Below are 18,175 nucleotides of genomic sequence, written 5' to 3'. Positions count from 1 at the left end.
TATTGGAAAGGAAGATGTGAGGGAGAAAGAGAGATAGTGATAAAGAAGGACAAAAAAAGGAGACATTGAATCATTTTAAAATACAGAGGAGAACAGAAGAAAAGACAGAAGGAAACAAGCAGGGTAGCTTTGAAAGTCGTATTTATTATATACATAAATGGAAAAGTACAACATATGACTTACTTTTTCTGTTCTATCTGTGTATGGAAATGTTCATTTTTATTTGTTGTTTATTTAAAAAATTTTTTTTAAACTATGCCAGTGAAAGACTCTGGGCAAGTTCTAATTCCAAGGCTTTGCATAGAAGTCTGGTGACAGGCTTTGTGTTTGCTTGTAGAGGATTAACCTAGTTAAGTACAATGAAACTCATTCCCAAAAGGTTGGACCTCAGACAATGATTTCTTTTTAATTCAAAGTAATCCATGAAAACAGATAAAATGTTTTTATCTGTTTCTCCTTCTGTTTCTGCAATAACAGTATCAGAGTGGCAAAAAAAGGGGAGCAGAGTACATCACTTATCCAGAAACATTAACAACTGCTCTTATTCTTAACATACAATTTTTGTCCATGGACCAACAAGCTGACATAATACTATTGTAATACTCTCCACCTTTGCTCTCCTGGTAACCTCATCAGCTCCCAAAGAGCTAATTATCATCTCTATGCACATAACTCACAGTTCTAAATATCCAGTCTTGGTCTCCCCTGAATTTCAATCCCACAACAATTATCTATCAGACAACCGAAACTGGATGCCCTGAAGACATTTCAAACTCAGTATGTCTTAAATAGGTCGCATTATTTTTTCCCTGAAACGTACACCTCACCTATTTATGTTGAAGGCTAACAACATTCTTTCAGTCTTTCAGGCTTGTGACTTATACGTTATCTTTTTCACACATCTAATCAATTGTCAAGTCTCATCAATTCTGCCTCCACAATATCTCTCATCCAACATCTTCTCTGTACTCACACAGCCACCACCTGAGTTCAGGCCCTCATCTCCTCTCCCCTAGATTACTGCAGTGGCCTCCTAATTGATCTCTCTACCACAAGGTTTTCTCCATTCTCGTTCATCCTATACAATACTGCCAAAGTGATTTTCCTTAAGTGCAGATCTGACCATGTCACTCCACACACACACACACACACACACACACACACACACACACACACACACTCGATTAAACTCCAATGGCTCCTTTGCTGCTTCTACAATTAAATATCAACTAACTCTGTTAAGCTTTTAAAGCCCATCACAATCAGGCTCCAAATTATCTTTCTTGCCTCACTGGACATTATTCCTTCTTCTAAACTCTGTGATTTTGCCAAATTGATTTTCTTTCTGTTTCTCACAAATGGCATCCATCTCTCCACTCAGTGCTTTTGAACTGGTTGTCCCATGCACACCTGTACCCTCTCCTCACCTCAACCTCTGAGAATCGCTTTCTTCCTTTAAGATGCAGCTCAAGTGCCACCTACTAGACAAGGTTTTTCCTCATTCCCCAATTATTCTGCACTTACTCTCTTCATATGTAATATATATCATACAAACATAAAAATATAATTGTTCTGGCAAAATGTAAGCTCCTTGACAATAAGGATTTTTTTCATTCTTTTTGACCCTATGATGTAGCACAGGGCCTATAAGACAGCAGGTACAGCAGGTACATAATATGATTGCTTTAATACTGAAGAAACAGAATGTTCCATACTGACATTTTCACTACAAATGAAACCAGAGAACACAACAAAGTTACAGCTAACGGAGGAAGGTTCACAGGTTGTCCTTAGAAGGTGAATTAAGGAACTGGACCCCAAGGTAAGAGGAAACATCACTTCATGGTACATCTAGTTATTCTGCCTTGTAATAGGCATGATGAGTGAGACTAAGAAGAAGTAACACGGGTAGGAAGAAAATTACACCACAGCAATATAAAAAAAAAAATAAGTGAATGGGAAAGAGGGAAGGAGAGAAGGAAGGAAGGAAGGAAAGAAGGAAGGGAACATTTACTATGCAATTGTTATGTGCCAAGCATTGTATTACGTACTGGGGACACAAAAAAGAAAAGCGAGATAGCCCCTGCTCTTAACAAGCTCATGTTCTAATAGGGGAAGCAATATATTTAGGAGTTAAGTAAGAGAAGAGATGAAAAGGTCCAGTGGCCCTTAAGATGCATTAGCACTCTCCTAGTGGTAAGACCATCCTGGCCCTAAATTTCTGAATTTCAAAATCATTCCTCTACTGCTTTCTCATCCTGGAATTTTTCTTAGCACCTGGGAGGGCCTCTTTGTCCCGGTACATCCTACCAGCTCTGCAGCCTGCTCACAATGGAATATCCTTCTGCAAGATCTGATCCCTTCTTCCATTGGTAAGTTCCTTTTGAAAGCTGTATTGTGTGGAGGGGCCCAGGCAGGCCTTTAGTGCCCCCAGGCCCTGATTCCAACTTTCTGGACTTCATTTCTCCTTTTCACCTTTCTTTTATGTCTTATCCTCCCCCATTAGGATTTAAGTTCCTGGGGCCGCTAGGTGGCAGTGGATAGAGCACGGGCCCTGGAGTGAGGAGGACTTGAGTTCAAATCCGGTCTCAGACACATAACACTTACTAGCTGTGTGACCTTGGGCAAGTCACTTAACCCCATTGCCTAGCAACAAAAACAAAAACAAAATAAAAAAAAAGAATTTAAGTTCCATGAGAATGAGGACTCTTTCTTTTTCTTAAAAATTTTTTATTAATTAATTTATTTTTAGTTTACAACATTCACTTCCATAAACTTTTTTTTATAAGGCAATTGGGGTTAAGTGACTTGCCCAGAGTCACACAGCTAGTGAGTGTTATGTGTCTGAGGCTGGATTTGAACTCAGGTCCTAATTCCAGGGCCAGCGCTCTATCCACTGTACCACCTAGCTGCCCCTTCATAACCTTCTGATTTTTAAATTTTCTCCCCTTCCCTCTTCACCCCCCTCCCCAAGATGGCATACAATATGATATAAGCTCTACATATACATTTCTATTAAACATATTTTCACACTAGTCATGTGTAAAGAAGAATTAGAACTAACAGGAGGAACCACAAGAAAGAAGAAAGAAAAAAAAAAAGAAGAAAAAAAAAGAGCAAATAGTATGCTTCGATCTGCATTCAAACTCCATAGTTCTTTCTCTGGATGTGGATAGCATCTTCTATCATGAGATTTTGGAGATGTCTTAGATCCTTGCAATTCTGAGAAGAGCTAATTCTATCAAAGTTAGTCATTGCACAACATGGCTGGTACTGTGCACAACGTTCTCCTGGTTCTGCTCACTTCACTCAGCATCAATCCATATAAGTCTTTCCAGGTTTTTCTGAAGTCCGTTTACTCATCATTTCTTATAGCACAATAGTATTCCATTACACTCATACACCACAACTTGTTCAGCCATTCCCCAATTGATGGGCATCCCCTCAATTTCCAATTCTTTGTCACCATGTAAAGAGCTGCTATAAATATTTTTTGTATATGGGAGTCCTTTTCCCATTTTTATGATCTCTTTGGGATACAGCCCTAAAAGAAATCAAAAGGACAGAAGCTCATCCCAGACATTCTCCCTAGAAGTATGCAGAGACCACCACTGACATAAAAGTCCATTATCAAGTAGACTTTAAAGAATAAGCAAACAAAAAAGAACTCTACCCTAAAGAGCTATTATAGCAACAGTGAAGATAAAGACACAAATGAAGGAGAATGACTACAGAATATTTACAAAAGCAAAGATGTAAAGAAAGAGGCAGCTTGGGCAGAAGACTAACCAGTGTATTCCTGAGATACAGAATTTAAAGGGGAAAAAAAGCTAAAAATTATTTTTAAAAACTAAATGAGGGTGGTAGGAGGAAAAAAAGGAAAAGAAATGAGAGCAATGGAATAAAGAATTGGAAAGAGAAATGGAAAGCTTGGCACAAAAGGTAAATGTTACTCAAGAAAATGACTTCCTATAGCCTATATCAGATTGCTTGCCATCTTAGGGATGGGGGAGGAGGGGAGAGGGGAGGCAGGGAGAGAGGGGGGAGAAAAAAATTTAGAACTGAAAATCTTATAAAGTGAATGTTGAAAACTATCTCTACATGTAATTGGAAAAAATAAAATACTATTAAGTGGGGGAAAAAAAAGAAAATACAGACATACCTACAGAGAGACCAGCCAGATGTTCTACAATAATAATAAAAACTTACATTTCTACAGTAAAAAAAAAACTAAATGAATTATATAAATGTCAGATTAACTTAAACGTCAATATTCTTTCCATGAATAAATGTGAGTATTTACTACACTAAAAAAAAACCTGACTTCCTGAAAATTAGGACAAGTCAAATAGATGCTAATGATTTATTAAGTGATATGAAATACTAAAAAGAATTTTATTAATGAAGAAAATACAAGGTATTACACAGCAAAACCAAGTGACCTGGAAATAGAGGAGAAAAATGGAAGACTGAGAAAAAGGGATGTACTAGAAGAAAGGGGAAGGGAGAGAAAGAATGGGGAAAACCATCTCTCATAAAAGAGTCACACAAGGAAGTTTTTACAATGGAGGGATACACATACATACACACACACACACACACACACACACACATACACACACACTGTCAGTTGGATACAGAAATTCATCTTAGCCAATAGGGAAGTAGGAGGGGAAGGGGCTAAGAGAAAGGGGAGAGGGGTAAAAAGAGGGTGAGCAGATAAAGGGAGCGAATGGTGGGAAGCAAAACAGATTTTTAAGGAGGAACATGGTAAAAAGGGAGGAAGAGAAAAGGATAAACATAAGAAAACAGGATGAAGAGAAATATAGTTAGCTATCATAATTGCGAATGTGAATTAGATGAACTTACCCAGAAAACAGAAGTGGATAGCAGAATGAATTAGAAACCAGAATCCAGCAATATGTTGTTTATAAGAAACACACTTTCAACAGAAAGATACACAGAGTTAAAATAAGGGCCTGGAGCAGAATCTATTATGCTTTAACTGAAGTAAAAAAGGCAGGAATAGTAATCATAATCTCAGACAAAGCAAAAGCAAAAATAGACCTAATTAAAATAGATAAGCAGGGAAACTATATTTTGCTAAAAGGTACCATAGACAATAAAGTAACAGCAATACTAAACATATATGCACCAAATGACATGGCATACAAATTGCTAAAGAAAATGTTAAATGAATTATAGGAAGAAATAGACAGTAAAACTTTATCAGTGAGGGTCAATTTACTCTTCTCAGAACTAGATAAACCAAACCACAAAATAAACAAGAATGAAATTAAGTAGATAAATAGAATTTTAGAAAAGTTAGATATGATAGCCCTCTGGAGAATATAGAATGGGAAGAGAAAGGAGTATACCTTTTGCTCAGCTGTACATGACACCTTCACAAAAACTATGTATTAGGGCATAAAAACCTCACACACTACTGCAGAAAAACAGAAATATTAAATGTACCATTTTCAGATCATAATGCAATGAAAATTACATTAAATAATTGGCCTTGGAGGATTAGATTAAAAATGTATTGGAAATCAAATAACCTAATCCTAAAAATAGTGGGTCAGAAAATAAATCATAGAAACAATTAAAAATTTCATTAAAGAAAATAAAAATTTGTGGAATGTAGTCAAAACAGTACTTAGGGGGAAATTTATATCTCTAAACACATCAATAAAAAAGTGAAAGGGGAGAATAATAAATTGGGCATGCAACTAAAAAAAAAGAACAGATCAAAAACCCTCAATTAAACACCAAAAATGATATGCTGAAAATCATAGGAAAGATTAATAAAATTGAAAGCAAAATAATTGAACTAATAAATAAAACTAGGAGTTGATTTTATTTTTAAAAAATAGATATGCCCTTGATGAATTTGATTTTATAAAGAAAGGAAGAAAACAATCAGTGTCAAAAATGAAAAGGATGAATGAACCACCAATGAAGATGAAACTAAAACAATTATTAGGAGTTATTTTCACCCAATTTCATGCTGGAAAAACTGACAATCTAAATGAAATGGATGAATATTTACAAAAATATAAGTTGCCCAGATTAACAGAAGAGGAAATAAAATACTTAACCATATCTTTGAAAAAGTAATTGAATAAACCATAAAGGAGCTAAGAAAAAAATCTCCAGGACCAAATAAATTTATAAGTGAATTCTACCAAATATTTAAAGAATAATCAATTCCAATACGATATAAACTATTTGAGGGAAAAAAACACACAGGTAAAGGAGTCCTACCAAATTCCTTCTATTATACAAATATGATTTTGATACCTAAACCAAGGAGAGCAAAAACACAGAAAGAAAACTATAGAGCAATTTTCCTAATGAATATTGATGCAATATTAATTGCTCATAGGCAAGATGAGTCAATAAAATTAAAATGGTAATTCTACCTAAATTAATTTACTTATTCAGGGCTACACCAATCAAACTACCAAAGAATTATTTTATAGACCTAGAAAAAATAATAATAAAATTTATCTGGAAGAACAAAAGGTCAAGAATATCAAGGGATTCCATGGGAAAAAAAGCGAAGGAGGGCAACCTGGCAGTAACAGATTTCAAACTATATTACAAAGTAGTAATCATCAAACCAATTTCATACTCAGTAAGAAACAGACTGTGGTGGATAAGTAGAATAGATTAGGTATGAAATATATGGAAGTAAAGGCCCATACTGATCCAGTATCTGATAAACTCAAAGATTCAAGTTTTTGGGCCAAGAACTCACTATTTGATAAAAAACTTCTAAGAAAATTGTAGTTTTTTTTGAAAACTAGAAAGTAGTTTCACAGAAACTAGGCATAGATCAACATCTCACACCATATTCTAAGATAAAGTCAGTATGAGTAAATAATTTAGATATGAAGGGTGCTATAAGTAAATCAGGGGAGCATGGAAAATTTTACCTGTCTGATATATGGATATGGGAAAAGTTTATGACCAAACAAAAAACAGAGGATCACAGGAGGTAAAATGGCTAATTTTGATTACATGAAATTAAACAAAATCACTTAAAACATATACACACAGAATTAAACTACGGAGCTGGAGAAGAATCTATTACACTGTAGCAATTCACAACTATCACCCAGTAGTTGTTGCCTACAGACCTCCAGGTCATTCCCCTTCCTTCCTCAATGAGTTTTGTACCTGACTCACAATTTTCCCCTCCTCCCCAATTCCTCCCCTCATACTTGAGGACTTCTATACATATTGATTATCCCTCAACACTCTAATGACTCAGTTCCTCAATCTACTCACTTTCTATTACTTATTCCTCCACCCATCTCAGTCACACATGAAGACGGTCATATTCTTGATCTTGCCATCACTCACAAATGCACAACTTCCATGTTCAATAATTTTAAGGGCCCTTTATCTGACCATTATTTATTGGCTTTCTACCTCTTCCTCTGCCTTCCCCTATCTAATCTTGCTTTCTGTACATATCATGACCTTTAATTCCTCAACCCCTCAGCTCTCTCCCAGGTCATCACCTCTATACTCACTACTCTCTCCCCTTTTCCCCTTCTTTCCCCCTTGGTGAACCAATTCAACTTTACATTGTCCTCTTCTCTTGAGTCCTTAGCCCCTTTTCATATGGCCAATTGTGTCCCACCAACATTCAGTCTTGGATTGCTCTCGACCAACTGCCACCTTCACTCCTACACACATGCTCCTGAAGGAAGGTGGAAAAAATCATGTAACCATTCTGACTGGGTTCACTACAAATTTATGTTACACAAACTCAATTGGGCCCTCAATGCTGTTAGGAAATCCTATTATACCTCCCTTATCACTTCACTATCTCACTCTCTACAATGGCTTTTCCAAAGCTTTTCATATCTCCTTAAAATGTCCGTAACTCCCTCTACCCACACTCTCCATTGAGAACCTTGACTAATATTTTACAGAAAAAAAATTGAGGCCACTCACTATGAGTTCCCTCTTCTCCATTCTTCCTCATCTCATATCACTCATATGTCTTTTGCCAGTATCTCCTCCTTCACCCATCTCACATTAATAGGTAGCCATATTTTTTCTCAAGTCTAACCTAACATCTTGTGGAGCCAGCTCATCTCTAGTCTCAGGGGAGAAGAGCCAGATCTTCTTTCGCCTGTGTGCCTTCCATCTCCTATTGTGCATGTAGTCTGAGAGAAGGCAGCAAGGGGCCAGGATGGGCAACTTTGATCTGCCTCTGAACAACTTCCCCCTATGCTAGGATTCTATGACTCGAGAAGAGGTCACTAGATTTGGCAATTCTGAGATCACTGGTTAACTTTGGACAGCAGTTTCACTGGAAGGATGAGGTCAGAAGATGGATTGTAAAGGGCTAACAATAGAATGAGTACAGAGAAAGAGATATCTATGGCAGATTACTTTTTCAAGGAGTTTCACCACAAAGGGCAGAAGATACATAGGAAAATTTATATATATATATATATATATATAGTTATCATGGATGGAAGAATGTCCTCTGAGAGAAGGTAGCAAGTGGCCAGACCTGACAATTTCTATCTGCCCCAAACTGACTTCTCCCTATGCGGGAAGTCCACAACTTCCTGCTGTGCAACCTACCTGCTGCTCTAATTCCTCCACTTGCTCAAGTAGGTCTCCTCCAGCAGACTGCCCCTTTTATTATCCTCACTCTGTCATGCATTTTCAATCTCCTCCCATCTACTGGCTCCATCTCTACTGGCTACAAACATGCCTCATCCTAAAGAAAATCTTCATTATTCATACAATTTGGTATTGGGTATGAAATAGAAATGCTAATCAGTAAAATATATTAGATATATATATATATATACACATATATATAAAATATATTAGGGATGGGGATAAAAGAAGAGGATGGGACTGGTAGAAGGGAGGGTGGATTGGGGGAGGCAGCGATCAGAAGTAAAACACTTGAGAGGAGGGACAGGGTGAAAGGTGAGAGAGAGAGAGAGAGAGAGAGAGAGAGAGAGAGAGAGAAAGAAACTGATTCAATTTTATAAGTATAAGAACTAACCCCCAATTTATAAACTACAACAAGATCTGAACAGACAGTTTTTCAGAGAAATAAATCTAAGCTATCAAAAGTCAAATGAAAAATGTTCTAAATTACTAATAATTGGAGAAATAAAAATTAAAAGAACTCTGAGGTACCACCTCACACCCAACAGATTGGCAAAGATGACCAAAAATGACAAATGCCCATGAGGCTGTGGAAAAACACTGGTGGAATGTTAGTAGAACTGCACCTGGTCCAGTCATTCTGGAAGACAAAAATTATTAAGCTATGCATACTCTCTGACACAGTGATGAGATCAAAGAAAGAAGAAAAGGACTCAAATGTACAAAAATATTCATAGCAGCAACTTTTGTGGTGGCATAGAACTGGAAAATGAGGGGGTGTCCATTAACTGGGGAATGGATGATTAAGTTGATATGTTGTTTGTCCATTTTCAAAGAGGAGCAATGACATCACAGGTGATGACTTGCATGTAAACTGGATTTAAGTCAGGCAGAGTTGTACAACGTACATTCTTTCTTCCAGAGTTATCCAGTGTCAGGACAAAAGTGAAGACAACTAACGATGACCCAGGATGCAGTTTATGACCTTGGCATCTTCAATGTCTGACCAAGCTCTAAATGCTTCATAGCACCTGCTTCAGTTATCTTCATGGCTGTTAGGGGAAATTGTTCTCATCTGCCAATTCCGCCAGGAAAGTCTTCACATGCTTGGGGTAGACATCCCCCTAACTCACTGACGGGTTTGAGACCTGTCAGTTACCCTCAACCTAGTTTAGCCCATCTGCCAAGACAGTTTACCAGGGTGTGGCCACTGTACATGCTACAGCTTTTTGGAGCCACAGATGAGAGTTGGGCAAATCAGATACACACCTGATATATGAATGGGATGGAATACCACTGTGCTGTAAGAAATGATGAAGATGGTTTTGGAGAAACCTGGAAAAACTTGTATGAAGTGATAGAAAGTGAATTGAGTAGACCCAGGAGAACAATTTACACAAAGAAAGACTTAAGAACTATGACCAACACAACGATGAGCCACAATGCCAGAGGACTTATGATGAAACATCCCACTCACCTCCAGGTAGAATGTTGGCATACTCCGAGTACAAATTAAAGCATATGTGAGGTTCTGGGTCCACGACTAATATAGGATTGTGTTTTGCTTGACTATAACAATATAGGTTTTGTTTTTCTTACTCTCCCAATGGGGTGAGGAATAAGGTGTGGCAGCAGGAAATGTGGAGAGAATTCAGAGCTGAAATTTTTAAAAACTGAATTTAAAAAAAAAAATAAAAATTCACATTCTGTTAGAAGTCCTTCCGAATCCCCCCTTAATGCTAGTGCCTTCGCTTTGTTATTTGCAACTTTATTGTGTATATATCTTATTTGTACATAGTTGTTTACATTGTCTTTCCCAATACACTATGGGCTCTTTGAGAGCAGAGACTGTCTTTTAGCTTTCCTTTTCACCCTCCAGTGTTTGGCACAGTGCCTGTCACATAGCAGGTGCTTAATAAATGTTATTATTTATTAGCTGACTGGTTATTATATATTACCTTCCTTCATACACTACATAGTGTAATCAAACTGGTATTTTTACTATTTCTCACACTCAACATTCCACCTCCCATCTCCATGCCTTTGTACAGTTGTCCTCCATGCCCAGGACATACTCCCTTTTTACTCTTTTCTCTAAGAAGTCCTAGTTTCCTTCAAGACTCAACTCAGGCACCACTTTCTACATGAAGCCTTTCCAGATCTCTCCAGCAAATAAGGCCTCTTCATCGATTAGCTTGTACTCCTTTTGTATATATCTTGTACATAACTATTGTTTCCCCTAGTAGAATGTAAGCTCTTGTATATAACTATTATGTATATATTGTTTCCCCTAGTAGAATGTAAGTCTCCAAGGACTAGATCACTTGTCTTTGCACCTAACACAATACCTGGAACATGGTAGGTTCTTAATAAATGCTTGCTGATTGATGACAAAATCACAAAAAACAAAACAAAACCCAGAAAGGTGTATCTGTTATCGAGAGTGTTATAAGAGAAACTACTAAATAACTCCAAGGATGTCAAAAGTAGAGGAAAAGTTTTCATATATAACAAATGTACTGGCAGGAAACTGAAAATTAGGTAAATGCCCAATGACTGGGGAATGGCTGAATAAATTGTGGTTCATGAGTGAAACTGAATATTATTACACCAAAAAACAAAGAATATGAAGAATTAAGAGAGACTTATGAAGACTTGTACAAACGGATGATGAACCAAATAAGCAGAAACAAGTGAACAATATACACAATGAATACAATAACTTAAAGGAAAGCTATGCTGAAAGACCTTAGGTTGAAGAACAATACAATGAATCTTTAGTTCAGAGGGTTGATAATAGGGCATACCTCCCTCCTTGTGACTGACACTGGTGAATTCTAAATAGAGAATGAGGCATATGCTGCATGAGCAGTGTGTCAATTTCTTTTGCTTAAGCGTATTTCTTTGTTAAGAGAGGCTTCTACAGTGAGGTAGTATTGGGACATAACAGTGATGTAAAATAAAACATTAAAAAAGCAATTCTTCAATATCAACAAATTATTTCTTTTCCCCAGCCTGCCCTATCACCTTATTGAGAATGAGTCACATTTCAACACCACTACCAAAAAAGCAACATGAGTATTTCAGGATAATGAGATAATCCAAACCAAATCTGAGCAAGTAGATTGATGATATAATTTTTTAAAAGGCAACTTAATTTGGTAAAGCCCAAGTGACTGAGCTACCTTATTTAGCACCCATCTAGAGAAAAAACCAAAGCAGGTGTTCTTAGGAATGATACTAGTCTAAACATAAAAAGGTTCACATGATTATTGTGTGTCAGTTGGTTTTCATTTCATTTTTTATCTCTTATTTCAAAAAACAAATAGCAACAGGTTATTCCAACAGTAGTAATAGCCACAAAGAAAAAATAGTGTTCCTCACTACATACAAAATAACATTTTCTACTGCACCTATACCAAAATGTTTCTTTTTCTTCTTTCCCTTTTCCCCTACTATGCTACACTTAGATAAATACACTGATATAAAATAAAAAATTACCTGCATTTAAAATATACAATCCCTTCATGGCTACCATCATGTTTTCCTCTTTGAGGGTTGTCCCATTCTACTCCCAGCCAGAGTCCTAGGGGAAAAAAGATGAAATGAGAAATAATTGTGACATATGCAGTGTTTTCCTCCCACCCTACAATATATTTCATAACAGAAAACATATCACTAAGATAATATTAATGAAGGACAAAATGCTATTTTTTTGAAGGCAAGATCACATCATTCATTCCTGTACTAAGCAAAACCAACAATATGCTTAACTCAAATATCTAAAGTAATAGCATGGGCCACAAAAGTCTATTTAAAGGACTACAGTTTTTTTTCTTTTATTAAATAAAACCAAACACAAGTAATTATCTTTATTCAGTACAGAGACTGTAAGAACAACTTGCTGTGCTAGTGGAGTTAGAGAAAAAGACTAGGAAGTCACACAGTATTGTTATTTCATGGCAAAACAAAAAAAAAAATCCTCGTAGGTGGAAGCAGAAGCTTCTCCATGTCCAGCAGGTAGGACGTGCATCTCCACCATTCAATTGTCATTTCACACTCTGTAGGACAGACTGCTGGCCCCTTGTTCACTCAAAACCTGACGGACTTTTTATTTTGTAGTCACTCTCCTCTGTCCTTTGATCTGCTGGCTTTTAGATTAACATTTGGCAAGGAGGTGGAGAGGGTATCTGCAATTCTATCCACTTTCCCAACCTTAGATACAGTAGCACATGCCACAATGGCTTATCCTGAACTGTCATTTCAAGTTATGAAACAGATCCAATAAATTATCCTAAACTGAGACGGAAGAGATATATTGCCACAATCTGTGAGTTATGTCCACTTCAAATAGGCTACTTGGAACTAGGCTGGATTCAGCCCTGAGGATTACAGGTTGCCTAGTACTACTTTAAATTTTTTCAAGCAATACATCAACCTTGTTGCAGGGTCCAGTACAGCTTACAGGAAAAATAACTAAAATAAAAGGGAGGAATTAATTACAAATCCAAGAGGAGAAGTGATTGGGATGGGGAGACCTATTGCAAATAAGTCATACGCAAATATGCTCATATTAAGGGAAAAATGCATGCATGCACAGATATTCACTGCCAAGATCCAAGCCAATATGTGAAATTTTGAAAGCCAGTTTCGAGCCATGACTGAGGCCCTAGTACTGTAGGATGGCCAATATCTTCTAACTGTGGAAAGGGAAAAACCAATGGTTCAGAAGGGGCTGAACCAGAACTTAGTATGTATACAAAAGATTCTCACCCATTTCTTGGTCTCTTTTTCCATTTCTGGTTATGAGTGAGATAGGACTCCTTTAAACTAGGGAGGAACAGGGAAGGGTGGTTGTGAGCACATGGAGCCTCTATTTCTTTTGTGTTTATTTCTTCCTGATCTTAGGTGAATGAGAATTCCAAGAAGGGAGAAATCAGGTAACTATTTCAGTTCAGGAGGCCCAGAGGTACCATCAGAGGTCCCACTGGTAACTAGAATCAATAGTACAGTCCACCAGAGACAGTAGCTCTGACCATGAGAGTAGCCAATAGAGAAAAAGCCTGTAGACAAATGTGGAAAGATAGTCATCAGACAATGGCAGCTTCAGGGGAAATGACCCTTGAAGAGAGAACAGCTGCCTATGGACTCTAGAAATGCACAGATCCTCAAAATCTAGCAGTTATACTTAAGTGGAATTTTATGAGGACATTCCATGCCAGGAGTTGGGAGATACCCTTTTACCACACATGTTCTCTAGACATGTGCCTTACTTTTTTTGTAGTTCAGTCATTTTTCAGTTGTGTCTGACTTCATGATTCCATTTGAGGTTTTCTTTCAAAGACAATGGAGTGGTCTGCCATTTCCTTCTCAAGCTCATTTTGCAAATGAGGAACTGAAGCAAACAGGCTTAAGTGACTTGCCCAGAGTCACACAGGTAGTGAGTGTGTTGAGGAAGGATTTGAACTCACAAAGAAGAATCTTCCTGACCCCAAGTGCAGCACTCTATCCACTGTACCACCTAGTTACCCTTGTGTCTTACTACCTTTGTACCTTAAGTATGAGCCCACTCTCCTCAAAGACTTTGTGTGTGCAAAAGGAGAATGCAGCTCTGGTTTTGGAGGAATATTTTATACCAATTCTTCTTGCTATAATCCCTTTTCTAAAAGTTAATGGAGTTTAAGTGGTTGACTGATATAAGGGAGCACACTGGTGAGGACTTAGGTTTTATGATGTTAAAAGCCATAGCACCTCAGCGTTGCCTCTAGAAACCTGAGGAGAGAAGCCACCTTCTGAGGAATCAGTCCACTAATGTAAGTAGGGGTTAGGGAAATAGTCCCATACACTACATCGTAACATGTTTTTGAAGAAGCCAGAAAAACAACCTTTTTTTTGTTTACTTTGAGAATACTGGAGAGAAATCTCTATGGAAGGAGCTACAGAATTAATTATTTTGAAATTGAACAATGTCTCTGAAATAAATATCTTCTAATTTAGCTATTTTTTAACTTCAAATTTTTGTACATCGGGTTTTCTTAACAATGACAGTAACAGTTTTAAAACTAAACGTTTTAAAAATCTTTTTAAAAAATAAACCCTTAGACTTCAAAAGTAAACTAAAAGTAATTCCAATCACACATCAAAATAAAGAAAATTAAGCCTTTAGTTAAATGACATTTGTTTTTAATAGATTCTAGAAATAATAGAGCTATTGTCAACAAAACCACATTTTAGATACAGCACAATTGCATTATAAGATGGCTAATTAGATTTAAAGATGCCATAAGTCAAATAGTGTCTCTTAAACAGGACAAATCCATATAGTAAAAACCTATAAAATTGGAAGCAGTATCATAAAGGGGTTATAATCTATTTCTACTGATAGGACAAACCTTCATTGAAATACTTACAATATAAAGAAAAATAATAATACATTGTATCTACCTGTTATGGGAGGAACACTACCAAAATAGTGCACTGTTGCAAGTTCTCCATTAACATCAATTCTTCGGCCAATTACATCAGAAGGCACAGAATCACTCATGGCCACAAGGATAGTATTGAAACACTTAATAATCTAGGAGAAGAAAAAAAACCATGTTAATAAGAATTGAGTCAAAATGTTTAAAAGACATTTTTAAAATTTGCACTCCATGGTAATTTGAAACAAAGAAAATGCTTCCTATTCAATTCCAGTCTTTTCTAGATTTGACAGGTATGCTAAAACCCTATGTAGCTTGTTCATATGACATAGTTTTTATTTAACATGGCCTTCCTTAAGTGTCTAAATTTGTTTTGAGCATTCTGAGCCAGTTCACTCTGATTAGCTCTTAAGAAGGGATATAGAATATTATCTTCTCAGAAAAAGACATCATGAACCAAAGAGGAAGAATTATACAGCTCTTGCCAGAAAGAGCTGAATGAAGCCTTAGTGATGAGTGAGTATGACATAGTGAAAAAATAAGCCAAACCAAAAAACTCACAACATGAATTTTAAGGAAATGTTAATTATTTTTGTAAATGAGATATGTGAGTGGGTAGGACAAGACTAATATAAACCAGAGTCCAGCAACTTGAAGTTTTAAGGCAACACCATCCACTGAGGAGCCCTTAAAGTCACTGGTACGTCAGGCAAACCAAAGTCATAGGTTATACTTCAAACTCTCTGCAAAACCACACAGCAATAGAAAGAGCACAGGATTTACAGTCAGAAGACACAGAAGCTTCTCAGTGTAAAGCTTATCTGATATCATCACTCCAAGAACTGATGTCAGTAGAGAATGGAATGAATCTTGACTCCACTACTTGTGACCATAAGGAAATTACTTCACCTTTCTTCACCTAAGCTTGCTAACCAGAAAACTGGGGATTTGACCTACATGAAGATCTCTAAGGGTCCTTTTAGCTCTAAATCAATGACTCTATGTACAGACATCATATTCAAATTTAATATATTGTCCTTAAAAGCAGGAACTTGTCTTATTTATCTTTTTATCTTCTCCACTGCAACGTATCTTTCTATCTAAAGCAGAGTTAAGTTACATTAATTATATTTGTATTCATACTAATTAAATCTTATCTTTTTAGATGTGGCCAATCATTCCTGTCAACAGCAGGAATCCTGGTGTCATGGAAATGCAAGATGCAAGCTGTGCAAAAGCATGGAGATAGGGAAGAATCAGGTGACAATCTCACAGCAGGTGTTTAAAAGACTGTTAAATGAATGAAAATTAGTGTGCCACTTCCTTATGAATGACAACATTGCTATTTTCCCCACCAATACTTTGCAAATATATCTTTGATTTCTCTCCCTCCCTCCCTCCCTCTCTCTCTCTCTCTCTCTCTCTCTCACACACACCCACGCCCTTTCAGCTTTGGCCACTAATAATTACGGTCTTTATTGCATTTTATGCTGTCTGTACCTACAGATTAGTTATAACTGGTTTCCTGTCTTGCTCCCCAATTCCAGTAACAGAGTTCTTCTCTCACCCCTACAAGTGTTTACTGCCTAGGTCACAGTTCTTCCGGGACTGAAGTCCTACCCAGCCCTTTCAACAACTTGGAATCAGGTTCTGAATACCTACCTACAAGCTACCCTAAAGACAACTGCATTTTTGCACATTTTTGCACCTTGGCCTCCTGCCAGGTGCCAGAAAGCTCCTGGTAGGATGTTACAAGGCCTCACTACCTACTGTCCACCAGACTGTCTGCCTACCCAATTTCTGCCTAATGAGTAATTGCCCATATTGACCTTATGGTTCTGTCAATTCTACTGGTTCTAGTCAATCCCAATCTAGCTTTTAGCACAGTGCCTGGTAGATAATAAGTGTTTAATCAATACTTGTTGACTGCCTGCTGGCAAATATAGGTGGAAACAGAATTCTTTCTAGAATATTGCTATGGGTGGTTATCAAGACTCTGCTTGAACATTTCTAGTTACTGGAAATTTACAAAGAATTTCTCATTTTTGAATTCTATTAGAAAGTTTTTCCTTTCAACTAAAATATGTTTCCCCATAACTCTTACCAGCTAATCCTAGTTTTTCTTTCAATAACAACCCAGAATAAACATAATCCTTCTTCCATACAACAGCTGTCTGCCCACTGTAGTCTTCACTTTTCCAGGCTAAATATCTCCAAAGTTTTCTCCCCAAGGGTTCTTCAAATGAAGTTTTAAATCTCTTCACCATCCTAGTCATCTGACTTAAGACATGTTTCAGTTTGATACTTTTCCCCTTTAAAATATAGTGATGAGGAGAAAATATCACCCCAGGAAAAACCCTGGAACAGCTGAACCAGAAGAATGATGGGGTGCAGCAGTCCAGTAGCCCAGGTAGCTTGAGGGATTAATGGGAAAGGCACCTCTTACCCTGGGGGAAAGGGAACAGTACAGTGTTGGAGGCATCCCAGCAAGCTAGTGGAAAGCACCACCTCAGCAAACCAGGAGGAGATCCTGAAGCCCAAGTGGTGGAGTAGGCAAACACCAAACACCTGGACCCCCAAGTACCTCACTGAGGGTGGGGGAACCGGTGGAAACCAGCTTGGAAAACCACCAGGTGCCTGGGCATTCTACAGCAACCACCAAAGTCTCCCAGTGACTCAGCAAAACTAAGGAAAGCAGCGCTCCAAGGGGCCCCAGCTGGATAAACGCCCTACAACATCCACGTAAAAGGAGCTGAAGAAAGCGAAAGGAAGAAAAGACCCGAGTGAGCAGGAAATCTCCAGGAGCCACTCTACCAAATCCTACCCCTAGAGTTCCAGTGTTGCTGATTCCAGTCCAACACCAGGTAAGCTGCCAGAACCCTACGGCCTCCAACTGCAAGCATCAGAGGCCCCAGAACATAAAGCCAGTGACTAGGCCCTAGGCTCCCAACACAAAAAGCTTGGGTCAGTGCCCTCTACTCCCCAGCAGGAGAGCTCAATCTCCTTTAAAGAGTGGGAAGAGTGAAGATCAAGGCAGAAATTCTAAAGAGGACAACACTGTCAACAAACCCACATCTGGAACCTCAGAAGGGAATATG

At 37.6% G+C, this 18,175-nt stretch overlaps 1 protein-coding gene across 3 annotated transcripts in view; it reads right to left on the bottom strand.

Moving 5' to 3' along the window:
• The window catches only part of LOC114049684 (tubulin-specific chaperone E-like), an 84,283-nt gene that overhangs the window by 50,242 nt on the left and 15,866 nt on the right, over window positions 1–18,175 (bottom strand). For all 3 annotated transcript variants that reach the window (XM_027871008.1, XM_027871007.1, XM_027871009.1), the window contains exons 2-3: window positions 15,100–15,232; window positions 12,157–12,241 (exon numbers count right to left, since the gene is read on the bottom strand). In XM_027871008.1, the coding sequence (XP_027726809.1) occupies window positions 12,157–12,241; window positions 15,100–15,199 (185 nt within the window). In that variant the 5' untranslated portion in view covers window positions 15,200–15,232. The remainder of the gene's footprint in view (window positions 1–12,156; window positions 12,242–15,099; window positions 15,233–18,175) is intronic.

This window comes from Vombatus ursinus, unplaced genomic scaffold, assembly GCF_900497805.2.
Source record: "Vombatus ursinus unplaced genomic scaffold, bare-nosed wombat genome assembly UNPS02014798.1, whole genome shotgun sequence".
NCBI classification, from domain to species: Eukaryota; Metazoa; Chordata; class Mammalia; order Diprotodontia; family Vombatidae; genus Vombatus; species Vombatus ursinus.
The sequence above is the reverse complement of the archived record's forward strand: the minus strand, read 5'-3'. Positions and strand labels throughout refer to the sequence as shown.